The sequence below is a fragment of the Cnephaeus nilssonii genome (assembly GCF_951640355.1).
Source record: "Cnephaeus nilssonii genome assembly, chromosome: 21".
Classification (NCBI taxonomy): domain Eukaryota; kingdom Metazoa; phylum Chordata; class Mammalia; order Chiroptera; family Vespertilionidae; genus Cnephaeus; species Cnephaeus nilssonii.
In genome coordinates this window covers 8,928,816-8,954,624 of record NC_137092.1, presented here as the reverse complement: position 1 = coordinate 8,954,624, position 25,809 = coordinate 8,928,816, and the positions used below count along the sequence as shown (strand labels likewise).

At 37.2% G+C, this 25,809-nt stretch overlaps 2 protein-coding genes across 2 annotated transcripts in view; both read right to left on the bottom strand.

The window, feature by feature from the left end:
- Positions 1 to 4,708: 4,708 nt before the first annotated feature.
- Positions 4,709 to 9,495, bottom strand: TSHB (thyroid stimulating hormone subunit beta; the record flags this gene model as incomplete). The annotated part of the gene is made up of 3 exons (XM_079761641.1): positions 9,437 to 9,495; positions 5,417 to 5,579; positions 4,709 to 4,963 (listed from the first exon to the last, which is right to left on the bottom strand). Exons 2-3 carry the CDS (start codon positions 5,576 to 5,578, stop codon positions 4,709 to 4,711), a joined length of 417 nt encoding a protein of 138 aa, XP_079617767.1. The 5' UTR covers position 5,579; positions 9,437 to 9,495.
- Positions 9,496 to 21,281: 11,786 nt separating this feature from the next.
- Positions 21,282 to 25,809, bottom strand: part of SYCP1 (synaptonemal complex protein 1) — a gene marked incomplete at its 3' end in the record, with an annotated part of 71,184 nt that continues 66,656 nt past the window's right edge. The window contains exons 31-32 of the mRNA XM_079761740.1: positions 21,510 to 21,599; positions 21,282 to 21,419 (exon numbers count right to left, since the gene is read on the bottom strand). Of these exons, the coding sequence (XP_079617866.1) occupies positions 21,282 to 21,419; positions 21,510 to 21,599 (228 nt within the window). The remainder of the gene's footprint in view (positions 21,420 to 21,509; positions 21,600 to 25,809) is intronic.

The window sequence follows — 25,809 nt, the reverse complement described above, 5'->3', positions numbered from 1 at the left end:
TGTATACATGTGTATGTGTGTGCATGCATATACACATATGTGTACATATATGGACACACACACACACATATATATAAAAGTTTGGTTATGTCTGTTTACCTGAACTAATTTGAGGTCAGGCCCAAACATATTCTTAAGCATCTGGTGCCAAATCACTGAATTAAAACTTCTTGAAATATTTTAAGTTATTTCAAATTAAATTTTCTATATACTAGAATTGCTTGTTTGGTTTATCTTAAAATCCTATTAAATCTCTATGCACACCTTCACACAACTTATCTGAAGGTCCAACTACCAATCCACCCAAACAATATGATGAACAAAGGAAATAGGGGTAACCCTCAAGACTGGTAATTGTTGGGAGCTGGATTTAAAAGCAACACCCTAAGGTTGCATAACTATATGCAACCTTTCGTTGCATATAGTTATATTTAAATTAATATTGTTTCACCCAATTTATACCTTTTCCCCAGAATAGCTCCTTTGTTGTCCATGGTTTAATCTGTAAAATTGCACACTTGATACAGGGTCCAACGTGGTCCCCCATGCACTCATCAATGGTAGTTGCTCTCCTTTCCCCTACAAAGAACACTAATAGGTTTGCTTGGTGAGAGTGAGGCTTGTGGGAAGATGGCAGTGAAGGAGACAGCATATTTTCCCTTCTGAAGTAGGTTTATCAACGATTAAAAGAGGCACCCTCTGTATCATGGGTAAAACGTGGTTTCCATGGCTCCGAGGACAGCAATCGGAAATTCAGGAGGTACACCCCAACTTTCCTGATTCACTGCTCCCTTGACATCTGTTTTGATCACCAGCCCCTCATTTTCAGCAACCCCATTTTCCCCATCCCTAGGAGGAAGCACTCATGGGTCCTTGAAGCTAGCCAATTACTGACATCATCTTAGTTTAGACTCATCAAAAGCGAATTTGTGTTAAGGTATATTTTAAGAAAGACAAAGGTTTTCTATTTTATTTCAACATGACTCATTATCTTTTCCTATAAAATATAGCTGTAAGGTATCATATGTAGGTATCCTTTCAGAGGTAAAGACTACACCAATGCAAAATGCATCATTTTGTTGATGTCCTTATTCTAACAAGGAAGTCTAAATGCATTCCAAGAATCCACTATTCAGATGACTATGTCCTTGGGACATGGAAGCATGAAGATTAGAAGTCATATACCCAGAATGTTGCAAAGCATGCCCAGTCAGTGTTGCTCAGTGGTTGAGCATTGACCTATGAACAAGGAGGTCATGGTTTGATTCCTGGTCAGAGTATATGCACAGGTTATGGGCTTGATCCCCAGTAGGGGTTGTGCAGGAGGCAGCTGATCAATGATTCTCTCTCATCTTAGATGTTTCTCTCCCTTTCCCTTCCTTGCTCTGAAATCAATAAAAAACATTTTTTTAAATCAAACAAAATGTGACAAAGCAAAATCAGTGCTGATTTCATAATGTTTTTAGCTAATGTGCCAGAAATCCTTCCAAAGCTTTCGTAATTTTTTCCTATATAATTTCTGTTGGCTTTACTTATATTAAATAAAAGATTTAAATTGAAAGAAGTCGCCAACAAAGTGCTTCATATACCTGGCAATTAACGAATATTACTTATTGGTTTAATTATGTTGTCAGGGAAAGTTTTGTTACATATAAATCAAACATACATAATCATGTGTAACTGAAGATATTTCTACAAATACCTATTTGAACACATTCATTTGCTTAATTAATGAATAGCTTTCAATATATTTCTCAATTCTATTTTAATTCAAAGGCTTGGTATTAATAGCCAAAGCCCAAGTTCCTGGGCCTGCTCTGCCTTCTAAGATGCAACCCACTCTAATGTTAGAATTCTTTTCCTTTACTTTGTTTTTGGGCTACTATTTTGTACAGTTGGAAAAAACTATAACAACACTGATATGCTAAGATGAACAAGACAACCTCTACCCTCAAGAAGCTTAGTGTGGGAAAGAGCTGGAAGTTTCCTTCTCATAAGTTAAGTGCTATGATGATCATTAACCCAAAGTCAACCCACTCAACCTTGGGAAGGATGGTCATGGGAGAGAGGTTTCCTAAATTTTGAGATCTCTAAACTGAGTCCTGAAGAACTCAAAGAAGAGACAGGGATGTTAGGAAGGCAAACATGTCAGGAGGGAGGAAAGTAACAGAAGAAGTGACACAGGGTTGTTTTCAAAGATCAATACTAATTAACTGGATAAAAGAGTAGGTAAGAACCAACATTGAACAATAGGGCTAGAGAAGAAGCTACTTCAATAAAAGAAATGTTATTGCACTTAGACTTGCTGCTCAAAAAAAGAGAGGCAATTTCTATGTAAAAGATAACTTTTATTACTTGAATTTCCCGTTATCAAGAAGCATATGCTGTTACCTGTCAATATATCCATCCAGGTACATTCTCTTATTCCTGAAGAGGTTGGCCATTAGAAAAGCAGATTGCTGCACTCATCCCAAATCCATTTAGTTGTGAAAGAAATTTTTATATGTCATAGTCCAATGAGGAACAAGAGGGATTTTTTTAAAGCACTGATCTCAAACTTCCTCTGCCAAGAATTGACTCCTTTAAACTTTAGGTTGAATTTAAAGACCACTTCCGAAGATATTCCAAAATTTCTATCTTTCTCTCATTACACAAGCAATGGTCCTTCACTTTCCCATTTCTAAGCTCTCTCTTCATTCTGTCTCTTAAATCCAAAGAATACCCTCCAAAACAGCATTTCCTTATGTCCAAGATTCTGGATCTAGTTGAAGCAAATTGTTGGTCATTCCAATCCCTAAGCTCTCTCCTAAGAATTCTTTATCTTGGACAACTCCGCTTTCAAGAATAGTTTAATATAATTTGTATGTGCATCTATTATAAATGGATTGTGCCTTCCATGGAAGGGAATAAGGTGTTTCTGATGTGTCTCGAGTTCTGTGGCCCATAATGGCACAGGCCCAGCGCACCCGCTATGATGTCTAGCCTCCTCCCTTTGGATTGAGGAAGCCCATTTAAGTAGAATCTTCTGAGCTGGACTATTTACAAGTGGCCTTCCTAAACGTCCCAGTCTTTCTACAGTTAAATTCTTGGAAAATATTTTTCAGATTCCATGAAAATCATATGTGATTAGTGCCAGTTGGGTTTGAACATTAGGTTTTTTTACTCGTTAATCAAATATCTGTATTTGATAGACAGTTTCCAGAGGGAATGTTATATAATCCTGCAGCTTTAAGTGTCTATGTGATCAAGTGACACACGAACCCAAAGCTCTGAATTTGTATTTGGAGACCATGCTAATATCAACTTCAGATATTAAGGTAAAAATAATTCATAAATTCCTGACTTTGTATATAAGTATACAACCATTCCCTCCTCCATTGGAAGAGCATGGGCTTGACACTAATCCACCTACACCACCACATCATCCCATGGGTACTGTCAGCATGTAGGTATTTACAAGATACCCAGCTGAATGCAGCTAGAGACTGTAGAATATAGCAAAGCCAACTGCCCCTGCTAAGAGCTAATTTTCACCCTGATGGTAGTAGCAGTTTGGATGGAGAGAAATGGGCAGGTACGGGATAAATCATCTTTTTGAGGTCAAGTCTGCAGGGCACTAGATCTGCCTCACTTCACGCACCTAATTAAAACCAAACCCTCACGAAATAGTACCTACGGAAGGAAGAGAAAAATAAACAGCCCCTTACCAAGCACATTTGCCAGAAAACAGTGTTTCAATATTGATCAATATTTAGGTTAGAATTTAGGATGATTCTACTCTATTAAAAATCCCTTAGCACTTTCTCCCAGTCCCTAAAATCTTTCATAATCATATTAGGTTTTCGTGACATCAAAAGCCAAAACAGTACAAGTTGCTTTTGGTATAAATGTTAGAAACTGTCTCTTATTACTTGAAAGACTACAAAGGATTTAGAAGTTCACATGTAAAATGATCGTGACCTCTTTTCCAGGCTTTCGGGGTATAACTTTCATATGTCAGTTAGCCCACAGAGAAATTAAATTAAATTAAAGAGAATAGTTCTTCAAATAGAATGCACTGTTAATGCATTTTGGTGACGTTTTATCCTGTGCATTTGAATGAGTAGGATAAAGTACCATATTGCAGATTTCACATATTCCACCTCCATTCCAGTCCTTTGGAAGTTGATAGTAGCATGGTCTCCAAATATTAATCTGGGGCTTTGGGTTCTCATGTCACTTGATAACGTGGACATTTAAAGCTGCAGGATTATAACATCCCCTCTGATAACTGTATATCAAATACAGATATTTGATTAATGGGTAAAGAATCTAATGTTCAAACCTACCTGGCACCCTAATATCCATGTGTTCCTTCAGCTTCCGATCATATTACCCATTTCTTATAACTGTAGCCTTCCCACATTCATTTTCTGTGTCAAGACAAAATTCATGGCCCTCTGCTAAAAGAGCTGCTCAAGATTGGCTTTCATTAGTGTTTCATGTCCCTGCTCTCCATTTATCCTGCACGCCACCATTCCATGTGGCAATCATCCTTCAGTCACCTTTTCTTCTAACGCCCCTCAGGTCTCTCATGCATGCATAGGTACAGGTATGGACGAACCAGCACTCAACATATACACAATGTATTGTGAAATATATTGATATATTATTAGCTTTATTCCAGGCAAACACATTTAACTGCATTTCAAGTTACAGTCTATTGAAGTTAGATAGAAACTCCCACCATATAGGACTGCTGAGGTTTGGTACAGTAGTTGGTCTTGCTGATCTCATGTACACAGTCACTATAGTCAGTATTGCACTTGCCACACTTACAGCTTACAGCTATAGGGAAGGAGAAATAAGGACTAACATGGCGTGGGCATCCTGGTATCTCTACAGTCTTGTATACGAAGTCTCTATATGTACAAACATCCTGGGACAGAGCATATTTGGGAAGAAACTGCTTGCCATTGATATCCTGAGGAGAGAACAGAAAAAGGAGCATAGTGTAATAGTACTTTAAGATGCATATAGTCAACGGCAACAAATAAAAATTAACTCACTTATATTTTTTTGTCACTAATTAGACTGGGGGAAGATTCCTCAGTCCCATTCCCCAATACCCACTCAACACATCCTTACTGAATCCCACAGAGACAAATGTGGCACACACACCCTTTTATCCTTGATCACGGGAACAAGATAAGGCTTAAACAAAGTTTGGAAGTAAACTGTTATAAAATTATCTATACCCACTGTGCTGAGTAGAAACATATACTATAGTAACCTGTGCCCTCTACTTCTAAGGAGCCAATTACCATTAGATTTGGAAAATGAGGTTGTGATTTATCTCATTCCCTTTCTGCATAGATATGGACAAAGTCTAGGTTTACCTAATGTACAGATAAAAGAAGTAAGATGAACTACATACCCGTGTCATACAATATCCGGCACAGATGGTGGTGTTGATGGTTAGGCAATAATCACACTCTTTCCTTTCAACATGCATCATATACTCAGTTGGAATACAAAAAGACGTTGCTTGCCCACATACAAGGCCAAAAAGCATGGATATCAGGAAGATAGCAGTCATGCTAAATCGAAGATAAAATTAAAGAATCTATTAGATGTATCCTTTAGGATATTCAGAAGAAACATTTGGAAAAAGCCAAAAATACGTATATGTAATACTATGCCTATATTGTCCTAGGATCTATATTAGGTGTTTTTACAAAGTTAATACTCTCAGTAATTTTTCTTTATACACTGAAATGTGGCTCTGATCCACATACCCCACAGTGGAATGGCAAGCCTGAAGCACCACAGCAGGAAAGTGGCAGAGACACATGTGCCAACTAAGTGTACAACAATTCATTCAATGAAAACAATCCAAATACCTGCCTCTATGACTAGAAGAAGTGAATGAACAGTTAGGCTTCAGTAAGGGCTTTCCCAGAACTCTAGTTTTCAAAAAAACTTTGGTTAAAAGGCCAACAAATGGGTCATAATCAGAAAGGGCAAAGAAACCAAAAAAATGCATAATCAAACATTAGTACCATCTCAATACAAATAATCTTGCATATAATTTTACCCATTGCCTGTCAAGGAAGACAAGATGAAGCTACGGAAAGTCCAGAAAACATTAACATAAAATTAGGAGCTAACCCAGAAATCTAGATACTCTCTTTCTCGATCCTTAGGATATTCCTCTAATGTTGAAAGAAGTAGACTTGGACATATAAAAAATTATGTTACTCAGAAGATGTATGAAATTCATTATCTTAAAAAGATTTCAGACGCAGCCCTGGCCAGATGGCTCAGTTGGTTGGAGCATCATCCTATACACCAAAAGGTTTCTGGTTTGATTGCCAGTCAGGCCTCATGCCCAGGTTGTGGGCTCAGTCCTTAGTAGGAGACATGCATGAGGCAGCCGATCGATGTTTCATTCTCACACTGGTGTTTCTCTCTCTCCCTCTCCCTTCCTCTTTCTCTAAAAATCAAGAAAAGTATATTTTGAAGAAAAAACATTTTTTCAGATGCAAAAATTATAGGTTGACACAGTGAGAATAATACAATCAAGGATGGCAGGTACATTGTGGGCTAGGCTCGGAGTAAAATATGTTTGGCTGCACAGAAGATACCAGAGGGTCCATGTGCCTCAGTCAGAAGAAGAACAAGGATCTCAAGAGAGCCTGTCCACTGAAAGAATTTGTTCTATATCAATTGGCATCATAATGAGCTGATAATGTTTACATAATTATTTTAGCTCTGCTACTGAGAGCAGGTGATCCAGACTTTTGAATGTAAATTGGTCACTTCAAAGATTAAGAAGATTGTTTTACCTTACAAATATGGTACAGTTAGCTAAGTATATTTGCATTTTTTCCTTCTTAAGTATCACTGTGAGAAAAGAAAATATTCATCTTAATGAAGTAGTTACCTTTGAACACAAACTTGTTTGCTTTTTCTATTAAATATGGTATAATTCACTAAACATTTTTATTCTATAAAATGTATCAAGATTTTCTCATATCTGTCCATTATATCCCAATACTATCTATCAGCTGCATATACTAGAATATCCATCAACTGAAATTTCAGAGACTCAGCCACAGTTAACCAGAATTCATCTTTAATTAACTTTTTAAGAGAAAACTAAAACCCCATTCAACAAACTACCAGGGATTAACATTTCTGCACTCCTATGCCCAGAATGAGAATTGCAGATAAATTAGATAAGCATATATTGAGCATGTGAACCAGGCACTGAGAGATACAAAATGCTTAAGCTATCTATGGTCCTTGACCTCAGGGCTGACAGTCTAATAATGGATGAGAGAAGTATGAACAAACACTAATAATAAAAATACATATTGTTCTAAGTGCTCTGAAAGAGTCCAAATTATGACTCTGAACCCCCCAACTGATATAGACAAGGAAGTAAACTAACCCATTAAGAAGGGTTTTCTAGTGAACTCTTTTAAATAAAATGCTACATATTCAAGCTTTCCTTGGAGGTCTGTTGGTATTTCAATTTGGGACAGAAAATATAAGAACTCATTGCTCATGGAACCTGGTTTTCTCAAATGCTTCACAAATGTGAGCTCCCTCGATGGTAGAATTGGTTCCCTTATTTTAGAGCCACAGACTTGGAGGATCCTCTGCAGAATCTTAAAAATATCAACTGAGTACATTACATAAAATACTCACCAGTCCTGATCATATGGTTCTTGCCTGACTAGCCAGCCAGCCAGCTACTGGACTTTTGCCGTAGGAAATCATTAACTTCACGTTTTAACTTTTAGCTCTATGATGCTATGTATGTAAAATAGATATGTGGCAACCTAGTGGTGAGAATATTGGTCCTGGATTAAGGAACACAATTGTATTTTAAGAACTCCCGGGAATCTATGAGAAATTGACTAAAATATTTAATCGGTCTGGGTCTTATTTCCCCAACTGCAAAACGGGGGCGGGCGGGGGGGGGGGGGGGGTGAATACACCTGACCTTTTTTAAAATTGTAGAATATACAAAAACTATTTTGGAACTTTTACCCATTTCATATTCATTATGGACACTAAACATTTTTTCAAAGTTCCTCTTATAAATATAAAACTCTAAACTAACAAAAGGAAATTTTAAAAGCACTGAATTATCAGCAAAATAGCTGTATAACTTTGTGGATGTAAAGAAAGTAAAAATTATCCTTTCTCCTTAACTGCAAATAATAAAACTCTACCTAAAAAAATCTTTTCTAAGCCTCAATTTCTTTATCTAGAAAAGCAAAGCTTAGAACCAGAAGATTATCAGGAAGTTCTTTTCAGTACAAAGTCTGTGATTCTATGTGATAAATTAGTGTCAGACTCCTGGTCTAAGAGTTAGTGACCTAGAATTCTGCTTCCAAATTTCATTGGAATGTGTGTCACTGAGCAATTTAATAACTTTGTGCCCCTCATTTTTCCATATGCTCTATCCTAGATTCATTAAAAAAAATAGAACAATACATATGATGAACTTAGAATGCTACAGATTATATAAATATATACATAAATATACATATATATCACTATGATCTGCCACAATTTCTCTTTTATCACCAGATTCTTATCTTGGCAACTTAATTGCCTCTTTTAACATTATCACAAATTATTTATTGGACAGCTAAACATAAGGCATGATTTTAGGCCCTAATAAGAGATGCTTTTTTCAGTGGCATACCCATATATGTCTACACTTCCAATGTTTTTCTTATTCTAAGCTATCTTCTTTCTTTTGCCCCTTATTCCACTTTTTCTTTCCTTTTTTTCCCCTCTCACTACCTTCATTCTCAATAAGCACATTTCTCTCTGCTCTGCCAATTTCCTCCACCAATTTTTTTCTCTCCAAATCCCTTACTACATTATGAAAAGAATCAACTGCCCACCCTATAAACAATCCAGGAACTTTACTAAAGCAACATATTATTCTAGAGAGTAAAATGTACTATAAGGCAGGTGTGTGCACAGGACACTATCTAAAAATGGTGTAGCTATTAAATAACTGAAATAAGACATAGTAAATTACACCTACAGATACTCAAAATTGAATTAACTCTTAAGTTTTCCCAGAAGTATATCATCAAAGATAACCATTAGTAATTGACATAATTTAATAACATATTATTCAATTGATAAAATTATTTCAATTGAAATCTAAATAGGAAGAGAAAGCCATGAACATCAATCAGGGAATTAACCCCTTCTAGTTAATAGAACTTTTTCCTCATCTTTATATATGTAGTTCATTCACTCAACTTCACTCAACATTGAACTATTTTGGAGCAATAATTAAAATTCTTAGAGCCAATCCAAAGTATCACTCAACATTTGCCATTTTTTAATAAGTGCTAAAATGGTGAAAGTGGAAAAAGAACATTTCATTTTGCAAAGCCTTCTCAGTGTAGACACCTACCTTACTTTGCATTGGTGAGCTGATGCTGAAGTGACTCAGACCAAAACCTCTTGGCTCATTTTATACCCTTTGGGATAATTCCTCTCTGATCTTCTTGTTTATATAATTGCGTATGAATTACTGCTTCGTTATCTGAAAAACATCTATTGAAAATTCATACTGAACCCCAAATAAAATGTGTTTAGATAAACAGGGCTTCCTCTGGAAACTGACATTATTGCAGCATAAATTTTCCTTTCTCCTATTTCAAAATAAAATTACCCTTTAAAATACATTCTTTATTAATATTTACTAATATTACAAAGGATGCACACAGAAGGAGGAAAAAAACCTTAACATCATCTAAGATATGGGAATGAAAATTTATTTAGGGCTTGAGTGCCCCAAATTTTACGTAAGTACTCATTTAGATGTAAATAAAATTACTGCTTATCTACAAAGCCAAGACAACTTTTTATAGAAATCCAGGACAATTGGCACACATGTTTTTGAGTAAAACAAAAATAATAATTTTACGTGTGACACGAACTGAAAGTAAAAAGATGGAAAAAGATATTTCATGCAAATGTTAAGAAAAAAGAGGTGGGGTGGCAATACTTAGACAAAATAGACTTTAAAACAAAGACAAGAAACAAAGAAGGACATATCCGATACAATAAAACCCTAATATGCAAATAGACTGAACGGTGGAATGACCAGTTGCTATGGTGTGCACTGACCACCAGAGGACAGACGCCCAACACAGGGGGAGTGCCGCTCAGCCAGAAGCCAGGCTGATGGCTGGCGAGTGCAGCGGCGGTGGTGGGAGCCTCTCCTGCCTCAGCTGCAGGCAGGTGGTAAGGAGCCAGGGGTCCCAAACTGCAAGAGGGCGTATGCTGGGTTGAGAGACCACCCCCCACCCACCCAGTGCACAAAATTTCATGCACCAGGCCTCTAGTATAATGATAAGGGGATCAATCCAAGAAGATATAACCCTTGTAAATATTTCTGCACTCTGCATAAAAGCACCTAAATATATAAAGCAAATCTTGATTGACATAAAGGGAGAGATTGAAAGTAACACAGTCAGAGTAGGGAATTTTAACATCCCATTGACATCAATGGATAGCTCTTCCAAACAGAAAATCTACAAGGAAACAGCAGCCTTAAATGACACACTAGATCTGATTAATTTAATTGATGTCTTCAGAGTAAATATACATTCTTCCCAAGTATACATGGAACATTTTCCAGGATCGACCACATGTTAGGACACAAAACAAGTCTCAAAAAATTTAAGAAGATTGAAATCAGATCAAGCATGCCTGGCTGGTGTGGCTCAGTGGTTGAGCATTCACCTATGAACTAGGAGGTCATGATTTGATTCCCAGTCCAGGCTGTGGGCTTGATCCAGGGGCATACAGGAGGTAGCCCATCGATGATTTTCTCTCATCTGTGTTTCTCTCTCTCTCTCTCCCTCTCCCTTCCTCCTTAAAATCAATAAAAATATTTTTTAAAAGAAATCACATCAAGCATATTCTCTGACCACAGAAGTAATCAATTACAAGGAAAACTGAAAAATACACACACACGATACTAAACATGTGTGTGTGTATTAAATAACATGATACTAAACAAGAATAGGTTAACAATGTTATCAAGGAATAAATCAAAAGATACTTTGAGACAAATAACAATGAAAACACAACCCAAAATCTATGGGACACAGCGAAAGCAGTCCTAAGTAGGAAATTCATAAAATTTACATGTGAGATAACAATCATTTAAGTAAAGATCAAATCTGACAGGATATTAAACTGATCTGAGATCAAATCCTTTACTATATGACATTGGCATGCTTGATCTCTCTTTACTTCAGTTTCTTCATTTATTTATTGTTTATGTAGAATACTTAACACCATGTCTGGCATATAATACGTCTTCAATAACTGATAGCTAATTTATAATAATTCAACATTTATTTACTTAGCAAATATTTAGTCACAGTGCCTCGTACACAGTGGGCAGTCACTGTATTTGTTGAATGTATAAATGGCTAAGGGAGTGCATGAATAATTATTGAATTTTTAAAACCACATTTTTCCATCTCCATAGCTATAACTCGTTTACCCCCTCAATCCATTTGCCTCACTGTAATAAGCCTAAAGTTCAATGAGAATTTCCCATTATACTGAGAAAAAAGGTCCAAACTTCTTAGTATCATTTATAAAGTCCTTCATATCTCTAATTTCATCTTTCCCCAGCTCCCACCCCTCCCCTTATCTTCTCCATCCTTTCTCCACTTTCTATGTTCTTCAGCCTAACTGAACTGAGTTCCTCAATTTAGTCACTCTCTTCCCTCTAAGTCTTTTCATATGCCGTTCCCTCTGTAACATCTGCCTGACCCCCCACTCCATGCCTCATCTCCCCTAACTCCTACTCATTCTTCATGACCTAACTGAGAAAGCACCCTTTCTGCAAAACCTTCTCTGAGTCCCGCACACCTCACTTGTGGTTAGTTGTTTAATAGAATTAGAGAAAATATATAGAACATCTAGTACATAGCAGATGATCAATAAATCATAGATGTTATTACAGATTATTGATAACCCTGTAAGTCCTCACTTGTCCTCATCTTTATAATTAATGAAAGTTATGAAAAAAATTAGGCCTGGTATAGGCAAGTCTACCTGGAGGGGGAATGGAGAGGTTAGGACAGAATCTGGAAGATATACCAGCAATAGCCATTTCAAGGGACCCCAAATCTTGGGAATGTGAGCTAACATGTAGTGAGAAGAAATCTAAAAAGAGTAAAGTGAAAATGAGGATGCCAAACTTAACCTGTTTCATGTGATTTCACGCAAGATGATGAAAGTACAGAAACTGTGGGACTGTGCCAAGCTTTCAGCACACCCTGGCCAGCCTAGGCCTCCACTCAAGGCTACAAAGTTTCAATTATAGAAGATAAATAAATCCCAACAAAAATGGCTGCGGCCACGGAGCCAGCAGGAGGCTTGGCTCCGCTCAAGGCTACAAAGTTTCAATTGTAGAAGATAAATAAATCCCAGATACCAGGGCCTCTGCTTGGGTCGCTGAGGGGCATGGCCAGCCTGCAAACCAACACAGGCCCATCGCCCAGGCCACCCCACGCCCCAAGGGAACCCCCACCCTGATCTGGGACATCCTTCAGGGCAAACCAGCTGGCCCCCACCCGTGCACCAGGCCTCTATCCTATCTAATAAAAGAATAATATGCAAATTGACCATCACTCCAACACACAAGATGGCTGCCCTATGTGGTCAAAGATCTTGCCCCCATGTGGACATAAAATGGCCACCACAAGATGGTCAGCAGGGGAGGGTAGTTGGGAGGGACCAGGCCTGCAAGGGAGGGCAGTTGTGGGCGATCAGGCCAGCAAGGGAGGGCAGTTGGGAGGGACCAGGCTGGCAGAGGAGGGAAGTTGGGGGTGACCAGGTCTGCAGGAGAGGGCAGTTAGGGGCAATCAGGCTGGCAGGGAGCAGTTAGGCATCAATCCGGCTGGCTAGGGAGTGGTTAGGGGGTAATCAGGCTGGCAGGCAGAAGTGGTTAGGGGCAATCAGGAAGGCAGGCAGGCAAGCAGTTGGGAGCCAGCAGTCCTGGATTGTGAGAGGGATGTCCCAGATTGGAGAGGGTGCAGGCTGGGCTGAGGGACACCCCCCTCCCCCCCCCATGCATGAATTTCATGCACCAGGCCTCTAGTATACACATAATAGGTAACTGACATACTCTTGGCCTACTACTAGAAGAATTATAAAAAAATATCATGCATTTGGGTAATAATTTTATTTTCAAAGGGGCTCTAATACATAAGATCTCATATTGTTAAGAGAATCCAGGCTGATTGAACTTTCATTTCCAGACTGGATTTACTCTCCCATCTCAAATAACTATAAACAGGACAAAATACATGAAACAATGGTTCTACACACATGAAAGGTTAGGCAATATAGGAAAGTAACCCCAAAGAGACAGAAAACAAAGGAACTACAGCTTCCTGCTGGAAGAAAGTTTCTCGTGCAGGGATGGGTATCAAAGGCAGAGGCAAGAAGTGTCCCCCAAACTGAGGAGATGGACTTGGGAGTCCATGGAGTCCAAGGCACTTGGGGTTCACAGGGAAACCTATTACAGAGGAGAGAAATGCAGAGAGAGAGAGAGTGATTTCTGGAGATCTGCAGATAATCTCTTGGAATATTCAGCTGAAAACTGGTAAACTCATGCATGTAAAGAAACTAGATGAGGCTGGGAAAAGAAATACCTGAAAGATTAATCTCAGCAGTCTTGGGACTCACACAGAAATAGGCATAGTGCTTGGTCCAACTAACAACAGTGGAAAATGTCCTAATTCATGGGAAATTAGGTAGAATACTTAGAAGGATTTTGCCTCAATTGTAGGGAAAAATTAGCCCTAGACTAAATGCTGCTCTGACCCTGTCTAACAAATCTTTAAAGCAAGACCCAAAAGGATTAACTATTTGCAAACAACAGAACGGACTCAGAGAACAAAGCTGAAGAATATTTATAGGAATACAACAATATTGCTATATTGTTTATGCATTGTTTTCCTAAAATTCGCAACAAAGCATATGTACAGGAAATGTACCACAACACAATAATGGCCATATATGACAATCCACAGCTAACATCATACTCAATGATGAAAAGATGGAAACTTTCCTCTAAGATTAGGGATAAGATAAGGATCCCCAATATGGCTACTTTTATTCAACATAGAATTAAAAGACCTAGCCAAAGAACAGGAATAGAATTAAAAGGCATCCAAATCAAAAAGGAAGAAGTAAAATTATCAGTTTGCAGATTACATGATACTATATATACAGGGGTTGGCAGAAGTAGTTTTACAGTTGTTCAAATGGTAATGATAGGTAGTAATAATATAAGAATAAACTGTGTTTTATGTACTCACAACTGTAAACCTACCTTTTTTCAACCAAAATATCATTAGAATAAATGAATTCAGTTAAAGTTGCAGGATATAAAATTAATATACAAAAATCTATGGTGTTTCTATACTCCAACCCTGAACTATCAGAAACAGAAATGAAGAAACCATCTCCTTTATTATAGCAGCCCTAGGAAAATAATATATGCCGTTTATTGTATGTCAAACCACAACAAAGCTGTTCTTAAAAATCCAGTAGCTAGAAATGACCTGTGCCTATTACTCTGACTTCATGTCATACCACTGTCTCATTCCACCTTTTATTTACTATGTTCTTTTGAATATTTTAAACCTGTTCTTGCAACAGGGCTTTTGCATGTGCTATTTGTTCATGATGAAGAGCTCTTTCACCAGATCTTCAAATGGCTTCATCATCTCAGGATAAAAATTACTTCCTCAGAACAACCTTCCTTGACCATTAAATCTGCCCCTGTCACTTTTTATCCCACTATCTCATTCTTTTTTCATAGCACTTATAACTTTCTAATATTATATTATTCGTTTACATTTTTATTCTGTTTCTTCCCTTCCAACTAGAATGTAGGCACCATAAATGGAGAGGCTTACCTGTCATGGTAAAACCAGACTCTTTCACATACTAGATGTTCAATCAATACTTATTAAATGCATAAATAAGTGGAAATGCAGGTGCTATTTCCAGAGTTTATAATTAGATAAAAAGAGACATTATTAACTGCTCTAATGTTCTATAAATAGTTACAACAAAGCCATACTAAAATCAAAGTTTCCTGATGACCTTTTTATTACATTAAAATTGTAACTCATTTTTAAAAGGAAAATAAAGCCTCAATATTCAATTAAACAGAGGAATGGCACTGGCTATGAATGAGACTTATTAATATTTAGCCTCCTTCAAAGAGTGTGGTAGCTTGCAAGATGCTCTACTTCCGTGAAATTCTAAAATCTTGTGCAACAGATACTTTTAAAAAAATCAGTTTATCCATTTGAAGTCTGAATTATCTGTAGGAGTCACATTAGAATAATCTGCCATTTGAAACAAATTCTATTTATTAAATTCCTTTTAATTTTTTTCTTAAACAATACAGATAATTGATAGTAAGTAGAGTTGGACCTAATGTGCATATTAATCATTGTATTATCTGAAGCTCTCAAGTGGAGAGACAAAACTAATTTAGTATGTATAAAAATTATGTCAATTTACTTCTCTCTTTTGATAATATGTTAAAACCCCCAATACGCCACATTCATATGAATTTACAAAAGCTTTCTCCATTTCAAAACATTTTTAAGTTAGGATCATATATAAATGTTAATAGGAATTGCTAACATATTCTGTAATAAAACTCATGGTGTTATAAAAGATCAGTATCAAGTATTCTTTCCTGTATATCAAAACTTACTTCTCTATCCCTTAGTATATCATTCACTCTATTTTTGTTACTTTATATAACCTCTTGGTAATTAGATATTATTTCTCTGGCTGAATAATATGAGCAGTATTAACTGTACTCACAATAACACGTGTAACCACTTCTCAGCAACTAATCAACAATGTTATTAATCTCACCAAAAATTATTTTAACTTTTCTCATCTTTGTTTAGTACACCTTTTACTTTAAAAGAATCACCGTATTGTTATATGTAAAAATCAATAAAGAATTCTGTTAGTAAATTAATCTGTGGAAGCCAAGAAATAATAAACTAATACTAGTAATGCAGTTAACTTCCTTCGCTATGTGTGTTAAAAAAACAAATGAAGTGAAAGAAGCTAGACTCAAAAGATCATGAATAGTCCTAGTTGGTTTGCTCAGTGGGTAGAGGGCTGGCCTGTGGACTGAAGGGTCCCGAGTTCAATTCCCAGTCAAGGGTATGTACTTCGGTTGCAGACCCCTCCCCGGCCCAAGCCCTGGTTGGGGTTCATGCAGGAGGCAAGCAATTGATGTGTTTCTCTCACATGGATATTTCTGTCTTTCCCTATCTCTCACACTTTCTCTAAAAAAATCAATGGAAAAATATCCTTGGGTGAGGATTAAAAAACCAAAAGATCATGTATAGTCTGATTCCACTAATTTGAAATATACAGAATAGGTAAGGCCATGGAGTTTGAAAGCAGACTAGTAGTTTATCAGGGACTGGGGGAAGTAGGAAATAAGGGAAAACAATTTAATGAGTACATGGTTTCCCTTGGGGATAAGGAAAATTGAAACTAAATAAAGGTAATGTTTGCACAACATTGTGAACATATTAAATACCAAAAATATATTTGCTTTAAAGTGCATAATTATATGAATTTCACCTAACTTTGAAACAATGACAATTGACAGCTTAAAGCAAAAATAACAATGCATTGTGGGATTTATAATATATGTAGAAGTAAACTGTATGTTAACAAGTAAACTGTATGTCAAGAAAGAACAGAAATGGGAAATCCTACCTAATAATCCTACCTAATAATAGACAAATATGCAAATTGACCATACCTCCTACACACCCACAAGCCATGCCCACCATCCAATCAGAGCGAGTATGCAAATTAACCCAACCAAGATAGCTACAGCCACAGAGAGCAAGGTTTCCTAGGTAAGAGAGGAAGCCAAGCTTTCCTCCTGCCCTTGCCAGGCCTAAGCCTTCACTCAAGCTACAAAGTTTCAATTATAGAAGGTAAACAAATTCAAACACAAATGGCAGCAGAACGGAGCTTGAGAGAGCAGGCCAGGGTAGCCTTAAGCGGGTGGGCCCGGCAACAGGGGAAGCAAAGCTTTCCGCACACCCTGGCCGGGCCCACCCGCTTAAGGCTACAAAGTTTCGATTATAACCCCAACAGAAATGGCTGCCGGCCACGGAGGGAGCCCCAGGCTTGGCTCCACTCCAGGCTACAAAGTTTCAATTGTAGAAGGAAAATAAATTCCAGATACCAGGGCCTCCGCTTGGGTTGCCAGGGGGCGTGGCCGGCCTGCAAACCACCAGAGGCCCCACGCTCAGGCCGCCCCATGCCCCAAGGGAACCCCACCCTGATCAGGGACACCCTTCAGGGTAAACCAGCTGGCCCCCACCCCTGTACCAGGCCTCTATCCTATCTAATAAAAGAGTAATATGCAGATTGATCATCACTGCAACACACAATATAGCTGCCCCCATGTGGTCAAAGATCCTGCCCCCATGTGGACACAAGATGGCCAGCAGGAGAGGGCAGTTGGGAGGCACCCGGCCTGCAAGGGAGGGCAGTTGAGAGGGACCAGGCCTGCAAGGGAGGGCAGTTGGAGGTGATCAACCCTGCAGGAGAGGGCAGTTAGGAGTGACCAGGCCGGCAGAGGAGGGAAGTTGGGGGCAAACAGGCTGGCAGTGGAGTGGTTAGGGGGTGATCAGGCTGGCAGGCAGAAGCGGTTAGGGGCAATCAGGAAGGCAGGCAGGCAAGCAGTTGGGAGCCAGCAGTCCTGGATTGTGAGAGGGATGTCCGACTGCCTGTTTAGGCTCGATCCCAAATCGGGCCTAAACGGGCAGTCGGACATCCCTCGAGGGGTCCCAGATTGGAGAGGGTACAGGCTGGGCTGAGGGACAACCCCATTCCGTGCACGAATTTCGTGCACCGGGCCTCTAGTAGAAATATATTTCTGTATGGTTCTTATACTATATGTAAAGTGCCATAATAGTATTTGAGGTAAACTATGATGTTAAAGATGTATATGGCAAATCCTAGAACAACCACTAAAAATGAAAGTATAGCTAAAAAGTCCATCATGTCAAAAGAATGAGAAGACACAGACTGGAGAAAATATTTGTAAAAGACATATCAGATAAGGATTGTTATCCAAAATATACAAAGAACTCTTAAAACTTAACAACCTGATTTAAGAATGGACAAAAGGCCCTAGCTGGTTTGGCTCAGTGGGTAGAGCGTTGGCCTGCAGACCAGAGGGTCCCAGGTTCAATTCCAGTCAAGGGCACATGCCCGGGGTTGCGGGCTCAATCCCTAGTAGGGGGCATGCAGGAGGCAGACAATCTGATTCTCATCATTGATGTTTCTATCTCTCTCTCCCTCTCTCTTCCTCTCTGAAATCAATAAAAGAATATTAAAAAAATAAGAATGGACCAAAGGCTGAAGAGATACCTCACTAAAGAAAACATACAGATGGCAAATAAGCATATGAAAAGATATTCCACATCATATGTCAGCAGAGAAATAAAAATTAAAACAATAAGATCCCACTATATACCTATTATAATAAACTCATGCTTGCATATGTAAAAATACAACTAATTAAATACATTGTATCTACTAGCAATCTACCATGGAAGGGAAAAAAGAATACCCTCTCTGTTCTTCTCTAAGGTTACTAGGAGAGGGGAATTTGGTGGAGGGGGACCCTGATGTGTATGGAGAGAAGAGAGTAGGTAAGGGAGAAAGCAAAAGGGGAAAAAAAAAGGGCACACTAAGATTTTAGATGATTACATTTATGTATTGATGTAAATTATGTATATGCATACACAATTTAAGTCATTTTTTAAAACTAACTTCTCCCTTTCTTTTTTATAGGCCTCAAATTACTGATGTTTAAATGAAATGAACTTTTTAGTTACCTTCAACTCTAAACTCTGATTTCATAACTTAAATAATGTTAAGTCTTATCTGTCTCCTGTTTGTCATTTCCTATTTCTAACCCACAGTTGACCTGCCCTGATTAAAGTTCTTGATGTACTACTAAAGCCTGTGGACTATTAATTATACTCAATTCAGGTTGCCTGAATTATGAATAATTTATTTCTAACCTTTATATCAACCAAAGCAACTTGCTCTTTGACATCATTAATTTTTACATTTACATGAAGGAGACATTTTAGGAGTAGAATGATAAAGTTATGGATGTTTTTCTTAGGATGTTTTTCTAATCTAAAAGTTTGGAACTTAAACTTTGTCTAAGAAATTTTCCCATCTCTCATCTGAACTACTTCAATAACTTTAAACATGCTGTTGGCTCCCAAATTTATACCATTACCCGGGAATTGTCTCTAAACCAACTTACCATCTCTATTTGGATGTCCAAGAGGCATTCCAAACTTAACATGTCCAAAACTAATTGAAGCTATCCTTGGTCCCTTCTCTTTCTTATCACATCCCACATCTAATTTTCAAAATAAATCTAGAAGTTGACCACTTTACTCCCCTCCTGCTGTCACCCTTGCTCCAGTCACTTACCATCTCTCATATGCATTAAACCTGTTTTCTGTTATAGTCTTTTGTCCCCTTTTCATAATGTTTACAATATAGTGGTCAGAAAGAAAGATCCATATGCTAAAACATGAGTAAGAATGGCTCTTCTTTGCTCAAAAAAATCTACTGATTTCTCATCTTATTCAGAGTAAAGCCAAAGCTCTTAAAGCAGCTTACAAGCACTACATAATCTGCATGCCCATCCTGTTAATTATCAAGCCTTTTCTCCTTCTACTCTCCCTTTTGCACACTATCCTCCAGCCACAGTGGCCTCCTTGCTGCTTCCCAGATATTTTAGGCACACCCCCTCCTCTGGGCCTTTGTATTTCCTGTTCCTTTTGCCAAAAATATTTTTCCCCAGATAGCCACAGACATGTTATTCAATTGTCATTTTAGTGAGGGCCACCCTACATAAAATTTCAACCCCTTTCATGCTCCCTAATACTTACTCTGCCCTGTCTTATTCCTCCTTAGCAATTACCATTAACTAATATACTGTATGTTTCATTTATTTATTCTGTTTATTGTCTATTTCCCTCACTAAAATGTAAGCTCTAGAAGAGCAGAGGGTTTATTTTGTTTTGCTCATGGTTGTATCCCAGTATCTAGAATTATGCTTCATCCTTAGGTAGACACACCATAAATATTCAACAATGAATGTTGGACAAGTGAAGTAATTTAGGAAGTCATACTGGTATAGCCTTTTTTCAGCAACTAAAAAAATTGTCTATTTTATAAACTAGGTAAAGCTACTTCAGAACTGTAAACTTTGGATAAAATGAACTCTAGATTTTAAAAAATGAATAGTATTACCAAATTTTTTTTATTTTTATTGATTTTTTACAAAGAGGGAGAGGGATAGAGAGCTAGAAACATCGATGAGAGAGAAACATCAACCAGCTGCCTCCTGCACACCCCCCACCAGGGATGTGACTGCAACCAATGTACATGCCCTTGACCGGAATCGAACCTGGGACCCTTCAGTCTGCAGACCGACGCTCTATCCACCGAGCCAAACCGGTTTCGGCAGTATTATCAAAATTTTAATGATTAGCTGTCTATGAATGAGACTTATTATTTTACCCTCCTCAAAGAGTGAGTGTGATAGCTTGCAAGATGTTCTACTTCCATGAAATTCTAAAATCTTGTGCAACAGATACTTTTTTAAAAATCAGTTTATCCATCTGAAGTCTGAATTATCTGTCAGAGTCACATTAGAATAATCTGCCATTTGCAACAAAATCTGTTTATTAAACTCCTTTCAATTTTTTCTTAAACGATACAGATAATTGATAGTAAGTAGTGTTGCTATATACAGAATCAAGGAGAAGCATTTATTTGCATTCAAAATATTTTAATAGTAAAGAATTAAAAGTAAATCTCAATAGTCTATTCCTAGCATTCAATGGCTAACTTTATAATTTGGAAACTTAGCCAAAACACTTTTCATGAATAACAAATAAAGGTAAAAACAAAAAAAAAAATCATCTAATTACCTGAATACAATTTTTCAGATAACATGTAGTTATTTCACATTTATACCAAAATATAAAGAAATAATGTATGCAAACATTAAAAAGCCTCAATTACAGAAAAAGTTTGGCTCTTTATAAAGTGAGAAAAAGTTAACTATAAATTTTGTTATTAGCCTCCTTAATCACACCGATTTTCTGAAATTAAACAAATAGCTTCCCTGCTTCCTTTAGTTTTTTTCTCCTATCCACTTTAGCAATTACAGCCCAACGGTCATCCCGCATTTTCCTCATAGCTCCAAACTTCGGCGCAGATCCAAGGGCTGTTAGAGATGAAGGGGTCTGAATTCAAAATAAAATCATAATATGTTTAATTAAAAAATTAAAGTCCAGCTTTTGAAATTTGCTTTCTGAAATAAATTTGTAAGTTACCTTTTTTGGTGTTCTGACACAAAAATGAGAAGTTGTTGAATAATTATTCTTGCATAGATTTTTCAATTTCTCTTCCTCTGAAACCATGGTCTTAAAGAAAAATACAAAAATATAAATTGGGTTTTGCCATCATAAATATTACATTATTACATTTTTTTCTACATACCACGTATGAAGAGGAGGAGGAGGGAAAAGTGAAGGAGGAGGGGGGAAGAAAGAAAAGAGGGGAGAGAGAGAAAAAAGAAAAAAGAGACAAAAAAGAAGACTAAAGAAAGAAGACTATGACAAAATAGCCTCATTCTGCCAAAAACCTAGATTTTGATCCTATTAACTATATTCCTGAAAGGTTATATAAAATACAAGCTGAGTGTGAATAGTATTTTTCTAACTTCTGTTTCAGTTTCAGAGTCTTTTTATTACCACCTTCTCCTCCCCTTACTCCCCAGCCTACTTACACAACTCACACTTAAGTACTATATAAGAAGCATTTATAATCACGTAAAAATTAAAATATCAGTTAATCAATTTATGAATATTGTAATCCTCCCGAATAATACTAACTAACACTTATTTAGTACTTTCTTTATGTCAGGCACTGTTTTAAGCACTTTGCATATTTTAATTAGTTTTAATACAATTTTGTGAAGTAGGTATATTATTATCCTCATTTTAAATAGGGGAGGAACTGAGACACAAACATTAAGTAACTTGCACAAGATTATACAGCTAGTTAGAGGTGGAACCAGGATTCAAATCTAGGTAGGCTAGCTCCAAAATCAAAGATAGATAGATAGATAGATAGATAGATAGATAGATAGATAGATAGATAGATAGATATAGAGAGATAGAGATAGAGATAGAGATAGAGATAGAGATAGAGATAGAGATAGAGATAGAGAGATATAGATATTGACTTCAGAGCAGAAGGGAGAGGGAGAAAGAGACAGAAACATAAATGATGAGAATCATTGATTGGCTGCCTCCCACATGCCCCCTACTGGGGCTTGAGCCTGCAACCTAGACATGTGTCCTGACTGGGAATCAAACCATGACTTCCTGGTTCATAAATCAATGCTCAACCACTGAGCCATACCAGCCAGGCAGAATCCATTTTCTTAATGAATAAGCTACACAAATTTGGTCAGGTAAGCAATCAGTTCACATTATCTCTTCCTGCTCATTAAAGTCACATTTAACAAAAACTTCAGAGGCTTCATAGAAGAAAAATATTAATATCTTCATGAATTCTAAGATTTTAGCAGAATTCAAAGTCATAAAGAATTATCTATTTGGATATGTTCAGAACCAGTATGCACCAACTGACCAGCTTGAAAAAGAGAAATTATTTTGAAAGTATATTGTGAACTATCATTAAAACTCTACTTAGTGCACAGTAACTGATCATTCATTACTAACCATATGAAAATAATTTAACCAAACTTAGAACAACAAAACCTTGTCTGTCCTTGTAATTCTATAGCAGTCATCTTTTCATGCTCTTATCAACCATTTTTATATTTGTATGTCTTGGACAAATGTCTAATCAAGTCCTTTGCCCATTTTTTAATTGGGTGGTTTTTGTCATTGAGTATCGCATGGCAGTTCCTTATGTACTCTGGATATTAACCCCTTGTCAGATTTGCAAATATTTTCTCTGATTCTTTAGCTTGTCTTTTCAGTTTTTTAATATTAGTGACCTTGGATGCACATAAGTTAATTTTGATGAAGTCCAATTTATTTATTCTTTTCTTGCCTGTGCTTTTTGGTACCATATCCATAAAGTCAATGCCAAATTCAATGTCATTCAGATTTCTCCCAATGCTTTCATCTAAGAGTTTCAGAATTCTAGCCCTTACGTTTGGGTGTTAGGTTCATTTTGAGTCAATTTTTGTGTAAGGTAAGAGTCCAACTTCATTCTTTTGCGTACAGATTTCCTAGCACCATTTGTTGAAAAAACTGTCCTTTCCCCCATTGAATGTCAAAAATCAATTGACTATATATGTGAGGATTTATTACTGGGCTCTCTATTTTATCACACTGGTCTATATCTGTCCTTATGACAGTACTATGTAACTTATAATTACTGGCTTTTGTAGTCAGTTTCAAAGTCAAGAACTGTTGAGTCCTCCAATGTTACCTTTCTTTTCTAAGATTGTGTAATATGAATTTCAGTATTAGCTTTTCCATTTCTGCCAAAAAGACCAATGGAATTTTTATAGCAGTTATATTGAATTTGTGGACTGCTTTGGTAGTATCAATATCTTAACAATTATAAGTCTTCCTATCCATGAACACAATTTTTTTCCATTCCTTTAGGTCTTCTTTAATTTCTCTCAGCAATGTTTTCTAATTTTCAGTGTATCATAAGTCTTTCACTTTCTTAGGTACATTTGTTCCTAAGTCTCTTTTTGTATTTTAGATGCTATTATAAATGGAATTGTGGTTTTTTTTTATCCATTGCTAGTGTATAGAAACATAACTGATTTTCATGTGTAGTCATGGAGTCATGACAGTCTCTTCAATAAATGGTGCTGGGAAATTTGGTCAGATACATGCAAAAAAAATGAAACTAAATCACCAACTTACACCATACACTAAAACAAACTCAAAAATGGTTAAAGGACTTAAATGTAATATGGAAAACCATAAAAATCTTAGAAGACTCCATAGGCAGCAAAATATCAGACATATGTCGTAGCAATATCTTTACCAACACAGCTCCTAGGACAATGGAAACTAAGGAAAAAAATAAACAAATGGGACTACATCAAAATCAGAAGCTTCTGCACAGCAAAAGAAGCCATCAACAAAACAAGAAAGCCCACTGCATGGGAGAACATATTTGCCAATGCTATCTCAGATAAGGGTTTAATCTCCAAAATTTACAGGGAACTCATACAACTTAACAAAAGGAAGATAAACAATCCAATCAAAAAAATGGGCAAAGGACCTAAATAGACACTTTTCCAAAGAGGACATACAGAAGGCCAAGAGACATATGAAAACATGCTCAAAGTCACTAATCATCCGAGAGATACAAATCAAAACAACAATGAGGTACCATCTCACACCTGTCAGAATAAATATTAACAAACGACAAGTGCTGGCGAGGATGCGGAGAAAAAGGAACCTTCATGCACTACTGATGGGAATGCAGACTGGTGCAGCCACTGTGGAAAACAGTACGGAGTTTCCTCAAAAAGTTAAAAATGGAACTCCCATTTGACCCAGTAATCCCACTTCTAGGACTATATCCCAAGAAACCAGAAACACCAAAGGATATATGCACCCCTATGTTCACAGCAGCACAATTTACAATAGCTAAGATATGCAAACAGCCTAGGTGCCCATCAGCAGATGAGTGGATTAAACAACTGTAGTACATCTATACAATGGAATACTATGCTGCTATAAAAAACTTTTATCACTTGTAACAGCATGGATGGAACTAGAGAGCATTATGTTAAGCAAAATAAGCCAGTCAGAGAAAGATAAATATCACATGATCTCACTCATATGTCGGATATAATGATCAACATAAACTGATGAACAAAAATAGATGCAGAGACAAGGGGCAGGGAAGGGGGGCAGTTAGAGATCAACCAAAGGACTTGTATGCATGCATGTTGGCATAACCAATGGTCACAGACACTGGGGCAGTGGGGGCTTGCCCTCGGGGATGACAGGGGTCAGGGGGGTCAATTGAGGAAAAAGGACACATATGTAATACTTTAAACAATAAAAAAAAAACTGCTAAGAGAAATATCCTCCTTATACAGGCCATCTTTAATACATTAACTCTTTAAAATCGATAATGTTACAGTTGTCAACCAATACCTTGATATAGATTTCAACCAATAAGTGAAGTCAAATAAAGGAGCATGTAAGGAACACGTATAATATGCAAAATCAAGAGGGTCCCTGAATAACAAATTTGGCTGCAGCAACATTAAAAATATTTACTCACTTTTTTTTTTTAAATCCTCACCCGAGGGCCTGCTTATTGATTTTAGAAAGATAGAAAGTGTAACGGAGGGGAGGGGAGGGGAACCACTCACTGATGGTTGCCTCCCATATGCACCCCAACTGAAGATGGAACCCACAGACAGGTATGTGACCTAACCAGGAATTGAACCTGCAACCTTTCAGTGTATGGGACAATGTTCCAACCAACTGAGCCACACCTGCCAGGGCCTAACCTTCCTTCTTTTTGTTAATTCCACCTGAGGATCTTTTTCCATTGATTTTTAGAGAGAGTGGAAGAGAGAGGAAAAGATAAGAGAGAAACATCGATTTGAGG